At 37.7% G+C, this 22,488-nt stretch overlaps 1 protein-coding gene across 1 annotated transcript in view; it reads left to right on the plus strand.

Annotated features, from left to right (window-relative positions):
* The window catches only part of LOC138014434 (E3 ubiquitin-protein ligase RBBP6-like), a 71,206-nt gene that overhangs the window by 16,095 nt on the left and 32,623 nt on the right, over positions 1-22,488 (plus strand). The window contains exons 3-6 of the mRNA XM_068861503.1: positions 7,020-7,059; positions 14,647-14,694; positions 16,447-16,535; positions 19,550-19,661. Of these exons, the coding sequence (XP_068717604.1) occupies positions 7,020-7,059; positions 14,647-14,694; positions 16,447-16,535; positions 19,550-19,661 (289 nt within the window). The remainder of the gene's footprint in view (positions 1-7,019; positions 7,060-14,646; positions 14,695-16,446; positions 16,536-19,549; positions 19,662-22,488) is intronic.

The raw sequence follows: 22,488 nt of genomic DNA on the forward strand, positions 1-22,488 counted from the left end.
AAAGCTTTTAATATCAGGGAGGTCTGGAACCCAGTATGTTGCCATGGTAACAAAAATGGTATGCTCATATTGTGGAACACATCTACTAGAATCTTAGTGCAAGGAACCAAGTATTTCTGATACAAATTGGCTGAGATATCTTTCTCCATCATACTTGATCAAAATTTGGTAGGGTTTATGACGTCATCACTTGGTTAATTTGCATATTAAAAAAACTTGAATATCTCCAGAACAAAAAGAGATATTTGAAAATGGTAAACAGCATTCTTCTTCTCGTACAGACTACGTGTTTATGTGCCAAAATGGCTTCGATAGGGAAGATTCAAATTTCGTCACAGTAGCACTTTAAAGAACCCACACACAATTCGAGAAGTGTTGGGGATGAAGTTCCCGGTATTGTGGCTGTCCTCTGTGTGTATATGGGTGGGTGGGTATAGCAGGTCCACATCAGCTGAATACTGCCAAAACTTTAACCTGATTAAACAAATAAATAACTAGCAAACAAACATTTCCACTTTATAAACAGCTTATTGGTTGTATAGAAAAACAAGCAATTTTAATTTCACATCAATTCGGTTTTCGAAAGGACCATTCAACTGCCCAAGCTATATTAGAAACAACTGACAATCTTGGGAAAGCAATTGACCAGAATCTCTACACCTGTGGAGTCTTTTTAGACTTCTCAAAAGCGTTTGATACAGTCAATCACCAAATTTTATTAAATAAATTAGAAGCCTATGGAATAAGAGGGATTCCCCTGAAATGGTTTACAAACTACCTTATTGACAGGCAGCAATATGTTGCGTTAGGCAATACGGAGTCTACAAAGCAATGATTTGTGGAATCCCACAAGGCATTTCACTTGGTCCATTACTATTTCTACTTGATATAAATGATTTGCCAAATTGTTCTAGCGAACTAACATTTAGGATTTTTTTCGCGACGATACTAATATCTTTGCATCTGGAAAAAATCTCAACTTCCTAAATCAATTAATGAATTCTGAACTTCGTAAAGTCAAGGAATGGTGTGACATAAACAAATTATCAATTAATTTTGAAAAACAAATTTTATGATCATAAAGTCGCCACAAAAGAGGAATGGTGCAGTTACATCCAACTTCCAATAGATAGTGATGGATCCTATTGTTCATTACAAAGGAAAGATCATATTAAATACCTAGGTGTTTTAATTGATGATGCACTAAACTGGAAATATCAAATTTTGTACATCAAGTCAAGAATCACACGGAATACAGGGATTATATCAATCTTATGCATTACTTTAATAATATTCTTGCAACAACTGAAACAACTACCGTACCGCTCAAATGTAAGTTACCAGTCGCGTCGCGTTTCAGGCGCGACGCGAATCGTGTCGCGCGAGAGTCACTGAAGCAGAAATTTTTGGCATAAATTTAGGAGTAGCGAGTAATGGCAACTAAGTTGCCTGCGACAGACGAGTCGCAGACGATCTCAAATACCCCAGACAAACTTTCCCTTCTATCTGTAAATCGATCTTAGACAACGAAACGCAAAAGAAAATTTGAACGAAGATTGTGGTATTAAACTGGAAATGGCAATTACAATTGTCAATAAAATAATGACCTTGTGTCGCCAAAGAACATGTAGTAAAAACCTGATCTTATGCTGGTCTGTTGTTTGATATACAAACACGTAAGCTTACAGTATGCAAAAAGCCGTAAAGACGTTGTTGTACCGCCTGTGCGCTTCTTTGACTGTTAACTGTAACTTTTCGATAATTTCGTCTTCACGTTTCACTTTTTCTGAGGCGCATTAAACTTTATTACCTCCGCAAGTTTTGTTTTAAATTAAACGATCGCAGACCTGACATTTGCAGATTGTATGGAAACCAGGTTAATCTTGGCAAGCATCAGTGACGCCAGCCAAAATTCTCAGCAAGTTGTCGAGTAAATAAATAGCACAAAGTTTCCAATGAAGAATGAAGATTTGGTTGTACGTTTCACAAATTTTGTTGATCAATTGAAGGTTTTACTTTTCTTAATTTGTACAGGGTTTGAATCAAGCGTCAGTTCGTAAAGAAGATGGTGGCTGTCAAATTTACGTGTAAAATTGTGATAAATATTTGCATAACCGCAAAACCATTGGAGCGTGTAATTTGCGTTTATCAACAAACTCGAACAGCAAGCGCTGGAGACACCACAGGCAAAGTGTACACGCATGAAAATAACAAACTCAAGGCTCGTTTACACAGAGCGATTTTATCGCGTGACAAGAGCTACGATCGATCTTCCTGCAGACCAAAAAACTTCGAAAATATGCATGCGTGCTCTCAGATAAGGGACTTGTTGAAGGTCTCTGGGTTTTCTGGATTTAATTTGGTGTTCAGTTACTGTACATCGCTTTCTTTAATTCTCCAAATAAATTTGCTGCGGTTCCCTGCGACTTTTATAACCTTAGCTAGCCTTAGCATACACAGTACTGACAATCTTTATTACAAAACAGCCTTATTACACAAATAACTACGGTGTACATGTAAGACTAATAATTTTCACCTATGATACAAGTATAAAATGCCTTTCAACAAAACTTACCCCAACCCTTTGCAAGGTCCCCGAAGACAATAATTCTATTTCCCAGTCACTTAGCCTTCAAGTCCCTTTTTCTCCTCGTAAGAAACTCATCAATGCAAGTGATACACTTGCGCCATTGCGCATCTTCCAGTGACTTTGCACAAGGATAAAGTTGTAAAACATAACTCTTAACTACCCCTAACTTAACTGGATCTAAGCCCTGTTTCCCCCTGGTCCCTGAGCAGTTTCTATTAAACAGCTCCTCCGGTTGGAAAACTATCTGCAGTAACTTTTGAGCGAAATTCCCTACACTACAACTTTTTAATTTTAATGCCTCCCGTAAAAAGTTATCGACTTCCTCCCCAATGTCAGTGACATCCCCTAAACTACACGCACTTTGCCCACCCAAACTTACATCGAAAAAATCTTCCCCACCCATGCTTGTGTTCGAAAACCCGCCTGTTGCACCTCCCGAGATTACCGAGTTTGAACTATCAGAATTCCCCCTCTTTAACCCCAATTTTAAAAACCTCCCCGAATTCTCCCATCCCTCATCCTTACTCTTGCTACTACCCATTTTACAATTACAATGGCAATTGCAATCTCTACATTCTTTTATGAAATCGGAAAAGAGTTTAAATAGCGCCTTAATGGTTTTCGATTAGAATAATTATTTAGTTGTTCCTTGACACTATGTCGGCTTCAAACTCAAGAAGATCGTCAATAAAAGGTTTCAAGACCATTTGGTGAACCTGGTGGAGTCGACGTCCACACTGATAATGGCGGAGAGGCTGGCACTGGGATCTTCTCAATGTCACAGGGATTTTCGTACTCGTAATTCTACGACAAAAATATAGATGGGAGTGAGAAAGAGAAAATGAGAATCATCAAAGTTTCAAGTCATTATTCTAGGATGTCATCCATCTGTGAGAAGCAAACACGGACAGTGGTTACAGTCAAGCTATGTCACACGTGACCAGTTGTTTTGAAATTTGAACTGTGCTCACGAGATTCTGAATTCCCGTGGATATTTCCTTTCACATATCCAAAATAGTGAGCTATGAACTTTCGTTTTATTAAAATAAACAGTGTTTGAAAAGTGAAAAGGTGAACCGACAATGATCGCTCTGAACTACCTATGTGAGAACAAGTTTTCAAATTTATTTCGCGTTCTTCAGATGATCGGCAGTTCACTAAATCTTTTGATTAAAAGAATAAGAGATTTACCTCTTCATCCTCAAAATTAGCGGCATCGGATGGCTCGCCGGAAGCAATCACCACGCAGGCTTCCTTTGTCTTGGAGGCTTTGGTGGGTTTGGCGGTTTTCCCGCTAGAATTCTTTTTATCCTGAAATGAAAAAGAAACATTGTTACGTAGAGCTAATTCCAAGGGAAGACCGTGAAGGCAACCAAACCATGCAATCATTTGAAAACATGATAGAAACATTGTTTTGGAAGAAAACGTTTCCCAGTTTGGCCATGCGGGAAGTATTCTTGAAACTAAATTAAAGTAATTCAGAGAGGGACGGCTATCTTTGAAAAGTAATTACTGTGTGAGATTACGTAAGAGAACGAGTTTTTTTGCATCTGAAGGTCGCTGTTGCTACACGGACACATCTGATAAAGAGGCGTTTCCTCGTGCGAGTGTTTGAAACTAATATTGTTCTGCATCGACTCAAATCAAGTTAGAGCATACGAGTAAAACGTAAAGTGAACCTCGCTTACTAATCACTTCCTTTTCTTCTGTGGCTCCTTTGATCACCCACTGGCTGCATCAGTAGGGCAGGTGCCTGTGAGGTTTTCCTCCGACCAGGAAAGGTCTTTCTCATGAAGCTCTTCATTGCTGTCTATTACGATAAAAAAGAAAGTTAAAATAAGTTTAAGTTGAATAATAATTCCACCCGGTTTTTGCACAGTATTTTGACTAGGATTAGGGATTCTTAGAGAGGTTGTGTAGTTACTGAGTTAGGATTTTCGAGTTAGGATTTTTGAGTTACGATTTGCGAGTTATGATTTTCGAGTTGGATTTTCGAGTTGGTCAGTGTAAACTGCAGACTGCAGATCAGGGATAAAATACAGACCAAGGTTATAATGTAACTGTTGAAAAAGCCCAAACCCGTTAAAAGTCAATATCTGTCTGTCTCCATTCTTTAGAATGAGTGCCATAAGAAAGTGAAATGTTAAAAGTCAATATCTGTCTGTCTCCATTCTTTAGAATGAGTTCCATAAGAAAGTGAAATGTTTGTCGGAACTAAGCCACTTCAATGCTTTCAAGATTCTCTAGTCTTGTCACCAGGTCACTTTCGCTTGGAACCTGACTAGTACATGTAGAAGACATTGGCTGCTTCTTCAGATCTTGAACCTCGGCCTGAGTGAATTTAAGACTGGGTTGGATGTCATTGATCTTGACCAAAATGTCGTCGATACGCTTGTTTGTCGCTTCCATGTGCGCCCGAAACATTGCAGAAATGGTAGATTCTTGTGTTTTAAGCAATTCCCTTGCATGAGAAAGTGACACAAACTCAAGGTCATCTTCTTCAGCCACATTTTGTTGGGAGCGGGTTTTAGAACGTTTGCCGGCCATGATCACTGTAGGTCATTCCTTGTTTTAGTAACTATGCTGTAGGTCATTGTAGATCCCTGTAGACAGTATAGGTCTTTGTAGGTCATTATTGGTCATTGTAAATCATTGTAGGTCATTGTAGTAGATCATTGTAGGTCATTGTAGTAGATCATTGTAGGTCATTGTAGGCCATTGTAGATCATTGTAGTAGCTCATTATATTAGGTCCTTGTAGGTCATTGTAGGTCATTGTAGATCATTGTAGTAGTTCATTATTTTTAGGTCATTGTAGCTCATTGTAGATCATAACTTGTTTTAGGAACTATGTTGCGCATGACAGACTAATTGCACAATGCAAAGCAAAACATGCTGCACTTTTATCACAGGACTTTTTATGGGAGTGTAATTGATAATGACAACTTGTTGACAGCTTCTCATTAGAGATAAATTATTTATTCATAGAATCGTTTTTCCTTTATAACTTTGTCTGGAAGAAACCTTTTTTTCACGGAACTTTTTGCAATTAAAAGAACTCAATGAGATTTACCTGGGAATATTGAAAACTAAAATGTGGCAAAATTATCAATTTTGGGGTACACTGATACCTAAGAGTAAAGCAAGCAACAAAATCATTGCAAATTGAGATTGTCGATCGTTAAAACCTTGAACTTGAAGATCGAACTTTAAACCGTGGATGCACTAGGAACTGCTGACCTAAACGAAAATGGCTCACCAGTTTCCAGTCTGGTCTCTCACTTGTTATCCAAGATGGCAGCCGATGACTCTTCGAGAAAAATGAGCAGGACTCAGAGCTGACGCATCGAATTAACCCTCAGTGGAATGTGGAAAGATACTGGTCTTTATTGACAGGATTGAGTTCTTACTTGGAGTGTTTAATATTGCTTCTTGTTGCTTTTGGAATCACAGGCAGACAACCCTAAGGATGTGATCACATTATTTTGAGACAGTTGTAACGGCTGATTCAACTAATGCGTCGTCACATACAATATTAATAGACAAGGCGTGCAACTTCCAAGACCGCTCACGGCCGAGTCCAGAATTTAGCCGAATTTCTCCCACTTCCAAAGGCGCTCGCCTCCCAACCTAGGTCGCGTAGCCTGAATGTGTTCTTTATATTTCATGAAAATAATCTCAGTAAAAATGTCCTTTAAAAGACACTATCACTATGGAAATCCGTTTCTTTTTAGGGGCGCTACAGTAGTTCAAAGTCGGCAAAAATCCCATACATTAACTTGAAATTTAGCCGTGTTTGCCCCCACACCAAGATGGCACCAAAAACCGTGGAAGGGTCTATTTGACAAGATCTTGCAAGATTTATTTTGAGATCTTACTAGATTTTTATCAAGATCTTGTAAGATTAATTTTAAGATCTTACAAGATTTTTATTAAGATCTTCAAGATCTTAGCAAGATGGATACTAGTATTTTTTCAGATAAGATCTTGTAAGATTCTCTTGAGATCTTACAAGATCTTTATAAAGATCTTAGACTGTTGAATACTGATTTTTTTGCATAAGATCTTGTAAGATCCTCCTAATATCTTACAAGATTTTAAATAAGATAGGAGTATGTGAGTATACATTAGTTAAATACATTACACTGTACATAATGTCATGCCTAGAACATTGTACTGAATAGTTCCCAGTCTTGCGCTTAATCTGATGAAACAACTTGGCATCCGAGAAAGATTGTTTTTCTGTCGTCAGTGAAGTGTGCCAAGCTCACTTTCATGGCCGCCTACTTAATAAGCCTCCTATTTTCAAATTAATTTACTGCCTGATCCTTTCAGTTTCTTGGGTGGACTTGTCTAATTAACAACACATTGTTGTATCAACATGCTTTGTCTTGTTTAGTCATAGTTGGAAACAATGTTATTTTTTGCAGGGAAAGAGCATCCCCTTTTTCAAGTGGAGAGCAGAAAACAGTATGTACACATGGTTGAAGAATACTTTTTGTGACGGTGATAAATAAAAGCTATGATTTAACTCCAAAGTTGTAAAATAATGTTGCTACCAGCATTGCTGGTATTAAATAAGAGCAGGTTTAGAGGAACACTGCTAGATATGTTGAAAAATTAGGCAAGTTGCTGCATGCATTTTTATGTCGTCAATTCCCAGTTCAAAGGCCTTTGAACTGGGAATTGACGACATAAAAATGGCAACATTTCCAGTCTCATACTGTCAGCTATCCTTGCTTAAATTTTTCCTTCCAAATTTTGTTTAAAGGTTTCAAGGAGTGTGGTGTAGAGGTGATTTTGATTCTTGTTGGGTGATCCACTTGACTAACTTGCCATTACTACTGTTTACTGGTGCACAGAAAAGTCATAAATCAAGATACAAAGAATAAATTGTTATTTACATGCAAGAGGGGCTTATTAAACCTTGCCTCTTTGGTTGTGACCCTTCAAAGCAGATATTTGATTCCATCTTGGAGGTTTCCAAGATTGAAATGGGCCATATTCAAAATCCTTGTAGAAACCTTAAAGTTTATTACTGTTACAGGGAACTGATAATACTTAGAGGTGTTAATTACTAGAATAAACAAACCAAAAAAAGTATCTCATCATTAATTTACATGTGATTTGGTTAAGGTGTTTTTAAAAGTTGTTTGCCTACAATGAGGTCAAGAAAATTATTTCCAGCTGTGCATTGTCAACAAAGAAAGTATTGAAGATTAAAATTTAAAAATATAGTACTACTACTACTACTGCTGCTGCTGCTGCTGCTACTACCACCTACTACTACCACCTGCTACCACTACCTACTACTACAATTGTACTACAGTACTGTGCAAAAAGAATGCAAACAAATTTCACGCTTTTCACTACCTTTTGGTAAAATATAATGAAATTTCGGGCAAAACGAATTTTCGTGCGAACTTCATCGAATTTTTGTTTCAGTCAAAGCGTAAATTCGAGGAACTTCTGCAAGGGATGCACAAATTTTCGAGGGAAATTTCGTTGCAACATAGCGAAGTTTCGAGTGCTTATTGAAAGTTTGCAGTGAGCATTTGCCTTTTACTAACGTTCGAAAAAGGCCCCTCGAAGCCCTCATAAGAGACCACCCCGGGAATTTGCGAGAGCTGATTCATGGAAGCGACCAAAATTATAAACAATAGAGGGTGGTCACTTACGAGAGCTTTCAGCAAAAGTCTCTGGGATTTTAAAATTATTATTGAAGATTATGTTTGGGAATGCACCTATTAAAAACTGGAAACTTCTTTCTTCGTTTACTGGAATGGTTGCTTATGAGAGCTTTCAGCTAGAGTTGAAGTGACATTTTTAATGGGGTTTAATTTTGGTGGTACATTCAATTCTTCGTGATTTTTTTCCTGCAGTTTTTTCAGCTTTTGCGTCACCAGTTCAAGGGTTGCTACACTTGTGATTTTCATCGCATGCTGGCGACGCAACAAAATTTAAAAAAATCACATCACTGATGCGAGCAAAAACTAGTTTTCGTGTAGCGGCTTAAAACTTTCACATGCTCATTATTTATTACCCTCACACAATATCTCAATTTCTTGACTAACTTGTTGAATGAATAGTACTTAACTGATTTTATTTTTTCTTTGCGTGATACTTGCGTGACTTGAAAGCCAAGAATTGGGGCGTGGGGCATGTAATCAAATCCGAAATGGCGTCCGTCAACAACGACAATTCAAATGCATTTCTTGACTTTACTGGTGCCTTTTGAGGTTAACACCACTGACTGGTCAGGACTTCGCAGGAGTGATAAGACAGCTTAATGCTTAATCATTTATCCAAGTGGACTTAAAGGACTTGTAAACATTGAAGTTAACTTTGAAGTGTGACTTCCTCTAATCGATCAAAACGATAAGGGCATTCAGGGCTCAAAGTTTATTATTGGCTTTGGGAGCACTTGTGCTACGAAGTGTAAATTTCTAGGCGCACTGCCAAAATTTTAGGTGCACAGCAGAAAATGTTAGGAGCACAACTTAAAATACTAAGAGCACCTCTTCCAAAAGAAAAGCAGAACTTAGGACATTTTGACGTCATATTCAGTTTTTTGTATTTTATTTTTGTGCCGTGTTTGTTGTTTTAACTAGTAAGGCTGACTTACTTTTTGTTTGAAACAGCGATAAAATTCTTGTGGCTTCTAAATCAACTTGACTCCTCCATTTCAACAACAAATTATTATTACATGTTATCATCATGTTAAAGTACATTCGAAATAACAGAAAAGTTTTCATCATGTATTTCCATTTCAATGTACACTTGTAACCAAAGAAAATATACTTGAAAACCGGAATAGATACAGAACTTCATAATTGATAATGGACATGTACTTCAACGATTCCATCAAGTCACCAAGATCAGACTTTATGCAGTCACAAATGGCAAATAATTTTTGCATATTTGACATGGTTGTAGTAGGCCGCTATGTTTAGCGCATTCCTTTACAGTAATTCCACTGTTATTAAGTGAACCTACACAACATGAAGCGTGACGTGAGGATTTGGTCATTAAGTAACCACCGCACATGCTTTTGACCCATGGTTGAGGTCTTTTTTCCCGCACTCATCAGCCCAGTGACCACAAAAGAAAAGATACCTCTGCTAGCAGGGAGCCGTTGACTAAGGATAAAGTGGATGAAGGCACGGGGAAAGCTTTACAGTATCTTCAGCGCTTAAATTCTTTCTCTGAATCCCACTCTAGCTACACGAATGTGTTTCACCCCGCTCTTTGAAATTTGTGTATTTTCTTTTCATGCTCGTTGGCTGATCCTCTTTTTAACTTTATCGCGGACTGATATAGTGATGCAGTATCATTCAAGGCAGATTTACTCGCTTTTGTAGAATGTGAAGGCTGGCTTTTTATAAGAAAATTATTGATTACAAGACATTACAAGCGTGATGACTTAACTGGGATATAACTGTAATACACGTTTTTAACAATTTCCTTACCTTGAAGAAAAGGGCTCATATTGTTGACTATCTATTGACCTTCCACTATCACAAACCTTTAACATGCGCAATAAGCATGTGCTTTATTCGTAGTCTTCACTTGCATGCGTCAGCGGAGTTTTAACAAAACAAGAGTATGGGATGGAATGAAACATCAATAGGAAAAATGGACCTTCACCAGCGTTGGGGGAATTTGTTGAGAAAACTGACGACAAATAAACACGCACCGATGAAATGAAAATAATGTAACTACCGTATATTAGTTAGGGCCAGATTTTGTTTTGTATATCTTTATATCTGTTGATTGATGTTTCTGTTTCGTGACATACCACTCGGAATACGCAAGTTACTGTAGTCAGGTCAGAAAGCAGAGAGGCAATTTAGTTGCACTGTACTTGAGCTTTTGAGGTGTGCGATTACAATATTTCGTTTAAGGTTCGTTTTGTTGAATTTTCGTTTCAGTATGTTTGAACTCCAACCGAAATTTTCTGTTTTCAAACTTTCGTGCGGCCCCTCAGCTCAGCGAAATTTCTTTGAAATTTCGGGCGAAAAATCACACTTCTTCCCCGAAATTTCGGCGAAAAATTTTGAGAGAACACTAACTGAATGTTATCGAAATTTGTTTGCATTCTTTTTGCACAGTACTGTACCTACTACTACTACCACTACCACTACCACTACCAATGCCACTACCACTGCCACTACCACTACCACTGCCACTGCCACTGCCACTGCCACTACCACTACCACTATCACTATCACTATCACTACAGACTACTACCTCTACTATTACTACTACTAGGCTTGTAATTTAACTTCTGGTCAAGAAATACACATCACTGTATTACCAGTAGTGTTTCTTTAAACTGGAAAAGGAAATGTTTCAAGTTATTTGCAAGGATACAGTACATTCAGAGATTAAGTGTATCATTGCATTGATTGCATTTTTGTGACCGCTGTTGAAAGTACAGGACATGCATAAGAATTCACATTTATTTTTTAAAAAGGGAACATACTTTGGAGGTGAGAAGATCTCTTTTTGGGAAAAGGGGAGGTACATGTACTGAAAATCGAAGGACTTTTTTATTGTTGTCAGTTTACACCAGTAACTGTCTTATTGCACCTGAAAAGTTTGTTTGGGTTTTTAAGTGGAGGTTTTTTGCCATTACTACTATTTGACTCGTGAGTGGACAATTCTGAGTCACAGAACTTTTCTACAATAATAATTGTCAATATCAGAACTGTTTGTTCTCACTTTGAGTGGGAAAAGTATATGAACATTGCTCTTGGTTCATTGTCTCAAAGACAGTTGCAAAATTGTCCCATGAGTAGGGATTTGTCTTTGCAATAAATGTGCTTTATCCATGATGGAATTGAAGGTTAGCTCCTGTTATTGTTTGGGGCAATTTCTTTGATCATCATTTACATGTACTTGTACCAGTATTGTTAACAAGGCTCTGGGATGTGGATAATGGAATTACAAGGCAAGACAACAGATATGTTCTACTTCGGATTACAACAGAAGGAGACATGGAATTGAGCAGTCAGTTTAATTTGGCATCGAGTATTTATGATTGGAAAAGTCATGTGGAGCTACTTGGAAATAGTCATTGGCAAAATTAAGAATCTTCAAAACAACTCTTCATGCAGAAATTTTGTTGTGATTGTTTCAGCTTTGGATTTTTTTGTATTCTTCAACTGACATTGCTTACATGTGTGTCAAAGTTTTGGTGATGTGGCTACAAGTACCTGTGGACTCTTAACTTGCAACTTGCTGTCAAGAAAATTTAATCACACCAAGTTAATTACAATGGATGGAAGTGTGTGGGACAACCAAAAACATCACTCTTAATGCTTTTGAGGAGGATGTGCAAGAATTGTGATGGTGTTTCTGAAATGCGCAGTTTAGCAGACTGAGATGCATTTGTCATTTTTCTGGAATCTTCAAAATTGTTATAATACATCTATTTGAAAGCTCTGAGGAGAATTTGTTTAACCCATCGACACCTCAAACGTCCTAGGACGCTCCCAGTTGACCAGTAAAATTGTCTGGCATTAGACAGAGTAATATCTGTCTCACTCCCAGGAGTCAAAGGGTTAATTAATAGTTGTTTTGCAATAATATTATTCCCCAGCAATGTGATGTGGTCTTGAACAGATACCATGTGGGCATATACACCTGTACAGACAACCTGGATTTTGAGCATCATCTATGTACCTTGTTACAGTGTTATACTCTTCTTTTAAAATCTTTTTGACAAACCTTTCAGGCAAGGTGAAGTGTTGGTACATGTACCTGCATCTAAAAAAAAATTCACAATTTAAAAATTGCACAAAGAGTTAAGGGAATATGTACTGTACATCACATGATTTCTCCTTTCATGAACCTGTTATCCACAACCCAACTGCACTTCAGCTGAAGTGGTAGACTCTGCTTTTACTATGGTACATTACCTTTTTAAGAGCGCCCTTTTTTTTTTCACTGTTTGTGTGGGTTAAAGATACATTTTTTATAGTATTTGTGACAAGTACTGTAGGTCTTCACAGAAGCTATGTGAAGTAATAATCTTCACAAGCAATAACATTGTGAATTCTCTGATGGACTATTTGCATCATTATGACCAATCTGCGGATGGACAAGGTTAATTAATTTGTTATGTGATGGAGTGTCAGCACACTTTCACTTGAGGCTGAAGATCACTTCTGCACAGGTTGTTAAAATATCAGGCACAAATGATGGCCTTTCTTATTTGGAGGGTGTAACCTGCAGGTCACTGTTTCACCATAGCGGAAACAACCCAAAACTTTACTAATGCGAACATCAGGCCTAAAAATAATGTTTAAGCCTAAGGTTAGCATTTTTGTAAAGGTTTGGGTTGTTTCAGTCATAGTAAAACAATGACCTGCAATCCTAACCTGCAACCTGCACTTTTCACCCTCCACTTCTTATGATCACACTCACGGTCTGGAGAATCAAATTCCACAAAGGCATTCTGAAATTGGGAGCCAAAAGCCTAATGCACCAAATGCATACAGGTACAGATAATTTGGAAGCACAGAAAGTAGTGTCCAACAGAGGGGAAATAAATTATTATTGTGTGTCCTGTAGTGTCTCACCTTGGTGGGAAGTTACTATTATCCAGTATGAAACAATTATTACATGTATCATTAAGCTTTCTCGCTAAGCTCTAATTTTCCATGTTATATCATAAGACTTTTAAAGTTACTGTAAGTTATTATTATTTTTGTTTATGATTATGATTGTACTGTTGTTAATTATGGGAGAAAATTTCTGTAAGAACAGCAATTATGAGTTACATGTTATATTCTTTTGACAGGCATAGGTACAGAGTGCAAATGCAAAACAATCCTTTTAAGAGGTTTTGTTGATTTGCTTAAGGTTTAATATTGTAAAAGAGCCAAGCACCTTTCAGTTAGCAATACACACAGAAACATTTTTGAGAAAGAAGGCTGGCAGACAGCTTTAGTGTCAACTATTACTACCGGTAGTTACAATGAAGCGTTATGTAAAACGTGAAAACTAAATGGGTCTTCTGGTGCTGTAAAGTAAAGTAACCATATTTAATGTCAATAACCCTCAACAGTAATTCTACCGACAATCCAGAGGTTGATGGTACACTTATTTTACTCCCCCCTTCTCTACCAGTGCTCTGTTTTAAGGGTAATTAAAGGTACTTAAGCTGCATTACTGAAAGGAAAGAAGTCTAAACGAGGATTTGAGATCCATGGATGGAACTCGGGACCTCTTGCATCAAGGCCATGCACTAACAGACTGTGCCATCATTTAGTGAACAGAAAAAGTGTATTGCAACTCTGGGATATTCTTATTTGATTTCATTAAAATAAATAAGAACAAACTATGGTATGTGCTATAATAAGCACTACATACACTTAAAGAAAAGTGTTATTGTCACGGAAATAACTGGTGTACAGGCCTCCTTTAGATTAAAATCCTTGGTAGGGTGAAAGTATTTTGCAAAAAAAAAATGACATGACCTACCCGATGTGTACAATGTACTACTGTATTGGCCGAGTCGGAAAATACCCAAATTTTGCATGAGCATTGTTTCCAGTTTCTCTTGGGACTCAACAATGGTTCCAAGGATCAAAAAAACAATTCTTATTCAAAATTTGGTTGGACAAACAAAGAGTAGTACACATGGTCATGAAAGGAAAAGACAATGTCTTCTGTTCATGCTTAATTAGTTGATTGACAACTGACGACAGAATGGCTATTCCAATCTTCAATATTACAGTATAATTTTACCTTGAATTGCTTGAATTCGCACCTCTTCAAGGTGTTTGAAAGATTCTGAAATGTGAAATGGATGCCAGTATTCCTTTTTTCAGGGGGAGTGGGGATGGGAGACTTTTCTCTTTTCAGAGCCTTAGGCTAAAGAATTATGTTTAGAAAAATAATGGTTTACGTGTTTGATCCACAGGAAAGGTGAAGGAGTTGAATTGTTTTGTTGTATGTAATACACGTCAAGTGTATAAGAGTGTAAAGAAAGTGGATTCTCTCTTAATTTATCCATATTCATTGTTCCTTTTAACTCTATTCACAAAGAGTGCTTTTCAAGATTACCAAGTTTCAAAATCCCAGAAGTTGAGCAAGGTAATAATATTACATCATGCTTAGTGTTTCAAACTACATATTTTGGCTTACAAAGAGCAATTCTCTGTCGTTATGTTATGCAGACTTGCAGGTTGGTTGAGAATTTACTTTAACCCAGTGACTCCCAGGGGTTCCCCATTGACGAGTAAAATCGTCTGGCGTTAGACAGCGTAAAATACTAAGTGAGGCCGGTTTGGACGTCAAAAGGTTAAAGGGGATAAGAATCCCACCCAACTTTAATACATGTATTCCAGACCCCTCTTTTGACAGAGGTTATTAATATGAGAGCTGCCGGAGACCAGAGCTCACCTCTCTACAGTCATACTTGTATAAAAGGAATTTGGAATAGTTATAACTGAAAACAATTTGGCTACCTTTTATATAGTTTCCATTAACCTAGACTTAAGGTGGCTGAAACCAGTTTCAGCAGTTTGAACGGAATGTCTTGTTGGAAGGATTTACTCTACAACAATGGTACCAAATAAAACAGCAACCATGGTCACCATGGCAACAAAGGAGTCATGTAAAAATGCCCAAAATTTTCACTTTAAATGCTTACAACTTGGTTATCCCCAGTTTCATTTCTGAAAAGTAATTAGTAGGCTCAGATAAAACTCTGCAAAGTTTCGAAAAATTCACTGCAGCAAATTCAGAACCACCTTAAAATGTTCCTTTTGTTTAAGGAAGCTATGAATCCACTCCAGAGAATTTTTTAACTTTGCAGAGAGTTTTATCTGTGGCTGTAATCAATTTCCAAAAACAAAAATTATGGGTTTGTTTTGAGATATAAGCCTTTAAAAGACAAAATATGAAGCATAAGCATTTTAGATGGCTTCCTTGTTGCCATGGTGAGTTATCAGGTCACATCAGTGAATCAATGAGTGCATCTTGTTAAGCCAATAATTTTATTGTTGTTTCATATGTTGCTATATCTTCGCTGTTACATGGAACAGTTGGCTAAATTCAGTCCTTCAAAATAGTACAGTTTGATGAGGTTTGAGCTTCCTTAAAAAGTTTAAACCTCCTCTGACATCATTGTTTACCGTAGAAATCTACACCTTTTAAGTTCCTGTAAAATGGTGATTTCCAAGGCTTCTTGGGAAAGGGAGGAATACAAAAATATTCTATTTCATTCCCGAGGTTAACTACAAAATTAACATCCCTGGGAATTTGGAAGTGATGCCATTCAAACTTGTTACCTATCATGCCCTGCCTCATGTGTTGTTTTACTACTTGAAGTTATTATGAGAAAACAAAAGGCAATAGGAGTATCATTTTAGTAAAAACATGATGACCTCCCTTGAAACACCTGAATACAAATAATGGAGATATCTTGTTTATAGGGAAAGGGAAAGAGCAGACTGAGGGTGTGATTTCAATAATATTATTGATACCCTTTGCAATACATCACTTTCAAATAGCACAAATACTACAGACTACAGAAAATCTTATCAGTTCTAGATGCACAAACTCATTTTATTATTAATCTGTGCCCTCCCTCAAACCAAAGGCTGGAACAGAGATCTGCTATGGTGTTGAAGTATACAAAATTAGACTAAATAAAACCTTGAGAATTCTGTGTTCAGTTAGATGACTGAACAAAGCATGTTTCTTTCTGAAACAAGACAGCTGATGTTTTGCAGTTTAGTCAATTCTTTAACCGGTTTGTCCTTGTATTTTTGCTGTATTGAAGGAATGATGCATTAAAATAGCATCATTTGGGATATATTTTGAGCCTTGCCTCCCTGCTAGATCACTGACTTGGCAAATGCAGATGCATCAGAAGAGGACAAGCTCAAGGCTATGATGAAGCAGTCTGGAGAGGACTGGGACCCTTCACAGTAAGTATAGTTATGTTTAAGCTGCAGCAGGGCATCTTCAAGTGTCATCATTTTGGTTGTAGGCATAAAAAGCCTCTCCTACAGTAGGTTTGCATGGGCAGGACCAATTCAGGTACCGGTATATTGGTTCAAATAGAGGCCTGTGTTACATGTACTGTTGCACAATTAAATCAAAAGACTAGCTCATTACTTGCTACCCATGCATGGTTGTGTTCAGTGCCACTGCTGTGGTTTGTGGTGAAAAGAAGTGATTAAGTGCCAACTGTTGCAACTCAAATAGATTTTCCAATTGGAGGAGAGCGTGTCATGGATCAAAACTCAACAACTCCCTTGGGCGAACTTTTGACTCGCATGTGATCAGGTCATGCACCTTTGAAACAGAGGCAAATTCTGTGTAAAAATCTGTGTATTGTACTATTTTGAGTTGGGATGTATAACAAAACAATGACTGGCTCCATGGGAAACAGTGAGTTTTGTTTCCCCTCAACCCTCATGTTGCCCTCAGCTTCGCCTCAAGGAACAATACAGAGTTTAAGATCTATGACGCGACAGTAACAAAAACATCATTTAAAATTGCAAGTTCAAGTTTATTAATGTTTTCGTGATTATGTCGGTTTGTTTAACTTCTAAAAACTAGCTCAACTTTCAAGGAACTGAATTAGGAAGTGTGGTGTTGAAGTTACAACAGAAAATTTAAATTCACTGCCTTGTGTTCACGTTCTTTGTAAAACTTGAAAACTGGTCATTTCACGTCACAAAAATGCAGAAAACGTGAAAGAAATGTACAAAAATGAAAAAATGCATGTGCAGATCGTGCAAACTATTGTGACATTTCTTTGCTGATCGCGTCGTTGGTCTTAAACTCCCTAATGATGGTCTTGGGGAAGCAAAACCCACTGTTTTCCTTGGGGCCAGTCATTAAGTGGTTATTATGAACTCCTTATTGTTTTACACCTTTTTATACCAATATCGTAGAATTTTGTTTTTAAAAAAATGAAATTAATTTGTCTGAATAAGTTAATTTTAAAGTAAGTTGAAAGTACCGGTAAGGGTCTTGACAAACTGCGAGCCAGCAAGCCACGGGAGTCATGCAAGTCTCGCATTGAAGTCTTGGCAACCATTTCAAATAGCACTGATTTAGTCTAAGCACCCATTTTAAAGCTGTTAGCTTTCAATAACTGTGTGACTTGCATGTTGATTCGCTTGCTTGCATATTGCTCACACTCTAAAAGTAATCATAAATCACTGTGGGAAACAATAATTATAATATTATTATCCTAATCAGTCTTGTGATGTGTCTGTCAAGGGGAGTAAAAAAAAGGAATAGCCTTGATTTGTCAGGTCTTGAAAAATTAAAGAGGTTTCAGCTGATCAAACGTATGACTTAAAAGTCTGCCTTCCCTGTCCAATTTCTGCTGTCAATCTGGATGAAAGATGAAGATGCACTGTTAATTTAAGCATTACTTAAAATTCAAGAGGCTTATCAACAGTAAAACCAGCTCTAGACAGAACCTGTGAAACATTTTCATGGCGATAAAAAGAAGGAACATGTTAAATATGCACTGGTTGTCCATTTGTTGCACAAACTTCCACAGGGCTCTCAGTTGCTTGAGGACTGGGCTGCCATGCTGGAGGTCGAGAGTTCGACTCTGGCCGGACCAACACTCAAGGTCTTTAAATAACTGAGGAGAAAGTGCTGCCTTTGTAATTACATCCACAAATGGTTAGACTTTCAAGTCTTCTGTGATAAGGACGATAAGCTGGAGGTCCCGTCTCACAAGTAACTTCCATGTTCATTAGTTCCCAGTGGGACGTTAAGAACCCACACACTATTCGAGAAGAGTAGGGGATGAAGTTCCCGGTGTTGTGGCTGTCCTCTGTGTGTATATGGGTGGGTGGGTATAGCAGGTCCACATCGGCTGAATAGCTGCCAAAACTTCAACCTGCTCAAACAAATAAATAACAAACAAACAAACAAATATGTGTTACATCATATCCCAGCATGCTGTGGTCTCATGTAGTGCTGTGTAACATTATGTATCAGGGCGTATACAAAACATGGATCCCAGGTCCATAGACCCTAGGTCCATAGACCACCACTGAGGACCTGCTTCATGGACCCCTTGTGGTCCACCCCTTATTTTGTAAATTCAATATGTTTTACTGTACAAGCAGAAAAATCTTTAGATCAAAGAGACAGAAGTGATCCGCACACTTACCTGGACAATTTAAGCCGCTGCATTTTTACAGACCAATCTATTTTAGACCACCTTTTCGGCAAAAAGCAAAGACAGTTACGGTTCAATGACAAACACTATAACGCCAAGTTAGTGTCTTGTGATTGGTCATTGGGCTCCTATGGGAGTCTCATTCTTGGAATTTCAATCCAAAAATAAGCCATTGTCTGTGAAAACACTGTGGTAGTAATATAGGGTTGTTGTTTGCTCCGAGTTATTGTCTCTTATAGACACCTGCACCACCTATTTGGTGGCTCCAAAGGGATAAATATACATTCATTTCATTCACCAAGTCCTTCACCAGAACAGATGAGCCCAACAAATTGACCTGCTCCCAACTGAGTGGCTTCATAACTCAGTTAGTAGATCATTGCACTGGCATCGCAGAGGTCATGAGGTCATGGAGAGGTCATGGGTTGAAATCCCATTGGAGCTTAACTTGTCCAGATAATTGCAAGGATCACTTTTCTCTTTCATCTTAAGATTTTACTGCTTGTAACTCTACACACTGAGGGGTGGTTCATAGGGTAGTCCATGGACCTGGTCCATGAAGGGACTGAGTCCACAGTGGTGGTCTATGGAGTTCATGTTTTGTAGATGTCCTATGCATCTGCAATATTGATGAATCACTCACTTGTCTGTTGATTATCAAACCTTAGCTTTTTATGGCACGTCTGTGTAAAACCAGTTTTTAACCTCATTAGCTCTTACATGGTTCTGTGATTAAAAACTACACGTAAGAAGCTACATGTAATGTTATTGGGTTTCTTGTTACAGGTATGTAAAAGGGCGTCGACCATATGCACCGGGTGTTCCAGTTCCTCACAGTTATGTATGCTACAGGTGTGGCAAACCAGGGCACTTCATAAGGAACTGCCCCACCAATGGGGTGAGTAGAAGATAAACTTAATGACCACAGAAAATTTATATAGATAAGGTTGTCGTTGGTTCTTTTCAGTGCATCTTAAGGCTAGTTTAGGACTAAGGGCAATATTAAAATGTTAGTTGTCCTTTCCTGTCCCTATGCATACTTATGTACTGGTATTTAGCATGTAGAAAAGTAGAAAATCCTAACATGAATTTCCAGAAATCCTGAAAGGTGGAATAAGGAAATAAACAAAAGAGTTTTGATATGCAAACAAATAAATGATAAAAAAACCAATCCATTGTTTGCCCTGGCCTTTTGTTATCATGAAACTGTGAAGACATTGTGACTCTTGCTGTGCCTCATTTAGTTAAACTGATTTCGGAGGAAATTTTGGAAATATTATTATCATTTCCAATAATTTGTAGAATGTTAAAAGAAGTTATCAGACATCTTTTCCTTGGTTGTAAATATTGTTTGTTTGTACAGCTGTATGATTGGCTGCTTCCCTAGACGCTCTCAATTTTCTTAATTTTGGGCTCTATATCACATTTTACTTCATCGTCGAACTAGTAGCCAACCAGTTTCATTATTCTCGACAATATTTACTGACTGTGAAGTTCTGGTGGAAACATTTGCCTTATGCAATCATGCCTATTCAAGGCAATGACTGAAGAACATTCAATTTTTGGTATTTTGAAGCCGACGAGAAGGAAATGTGGTGGACGTAACAGGACATTATTATACTTTCGTGCTTCTTTATCTGTTCAACATGATTTTAACTCTTATACAAGAGTCTACAGGTAGCCTACACTTAGTTCGAAAGAATTTTAGCCGATTTCTTTTGAAATTCACAGTATTTCAGTATTATTATGTTTCGATATCTTGTTCAATTCTGTAGTCCGAAATCCAAAGTCCGCTTTCCGTGACCCAACCAGGCCCCAGTTGCATGGATAGCACTATCCACCGAATAAATCACTATCCAGCGGATAAATACTAGCAAAACCAAATGAGTTTTCCAGTAGATAGTGATTTATCCAGTGGATGTCGCTGTCCACCCATCAAATAACTGGGGCCTGATGGTTAAGTGCAATTGTAGAATATGTGTTCACATTTAAAACTGTTGTTAACGGCGTTGGCTCCAATCAAAACCAGTAAACAAATGCTTTACAATTTACTATGGTGGTATTGATATACTAAATATGTACAACCGAACATATGTCCAGCCCTCCATGTATGCCAGTGGGACCAGTATCACACCAGTTTACAGCATACATCTTTGATATTGGACTGCCATGTTATACATGGTCAACACTCATTGCCATCCCTCAAACTGACATTTCCCTTTTTATTCAACTTACATGACGTACAATCTACTTCAAAGAAGCAAACATTTCAATGTGCAGAGAACATTCAGATTAGTGAGCCAAAGAGTTGAACCCGGATTGATGGGTTCTCCTTGTATATTCCAATATCCACTAGACTAACGAGACAAGCTCCAGGAAAATCGAATTTTTTAGAGTAGTACCCAGCAAAACAAGTAAAAGGTAACCGTCTTCAAAGTGGTTTTTAGACCTAAATACCGGTACTGTAGATCAGCGTGGCTTTGCTTACATGTAGAAACGCTATTTCTTGTTGAACTACATGTAAAGCTTTAATTCTGCCTGTTTTCGTTTTACAGCGATAAGCTTGTCATATTAAGATGAGTCGTGTAATTATAAGGAAATGTCCAATGTCAGTTTGATGGATGGCCATGCATTAGTGTTGACTGTTATACATGTAGTCAATTGACACCTGTCAAAACATGGTGTATCCACTGACCAGTATTGTGTGACTATATCACTGGCTCAAGTTTAGAGCCAATCAAAGTCATCTGTTTTTTTTTTTTTACATTGACCGCTGACAGGGTACCGGTTTTGTATTGGATTACGGGCTCAAGCCAGGTTACCTCACCTAAACATAAACAAATTTAAGGCTTCATTTTTCGTGCGCTTTCTGTGGCTCAACGCAGGAACACAGCCATACTACGTCAGCTTAAACTCTTAACAATCAATGCTTTTGGTATCCAGGTGGAAAACGGTTTGGAAAAATATTTTCTTTCTGCATTTTTTGCCGGTCTCAATCCAGTTTGACATACGATAGCTGTGGTCCTCGCTAGTGGCTACACAGTTATTCAAGTTAAGCATTGGAGGAATATATACTTAAGCTGAGTGTTTATTTTTAATTTGTTTAGAGCTGCTTTTTTCTCTGTATTGCAATTTTTGGCGTAAGCTTACCTATCTTAAGAAGATCTGTTAATGACTAGAACAGAAACGAAAGAAGAGAGAAAGAGAACAAGAATGACAAAACAGTATACCAGTAATAGCTCAAACTTGGTGGAAGAAGTTACTCCACAAATTGTTTTTTCAAGTGGATTTGTATTTTAAATAGCAATTATCTGTACTCTTTTGGACTTGAAGAAATAGCGGTAGTTGATTTTGTTTGTTTTACTCTGAAATGCAAGCAAACAAGTGTTTTTTTTACTTTGTTTGCATAACTGTTTTTCGATTTGCCTTGACAGTGACAAGAAAATTTTGCCCTTATGTTATGAACATGTAACCGCAACAAGTCCTGGTAAAATTAAGGAGAAATGTCACTAGCTTGTGTTTTCAGAAGTTTGTTTAAAACATGTACGTGTAATTTGATGGAGGTCTTGTTTGAAGTTTGTCCTTGGTTGCTGTATTTTGCTGATTCTTGTTCCAAGCCAAGCTGCCGTGTTTCAATGAGAAAAAATCAAAATGTGAATGATCTCGTTTGGGGAGTAAAGTTTCCTAACAATCTGTGACATCACGAGCTAGTACGTCTATGATTT

This window comes from Montipora capricornis, chromosome 8 (assembly GCF_036669925.1).
Source record: "Montipora capricornis isolate CH-2021 chromosome 8, ASM3666992v2, whole genome shotgun sequence".
NCBI lineage: Eukaryota > Metazoa > Cnidaria > Anthozoa > Scleractinia > Acroporidae > Montipora > Montipora capricornis.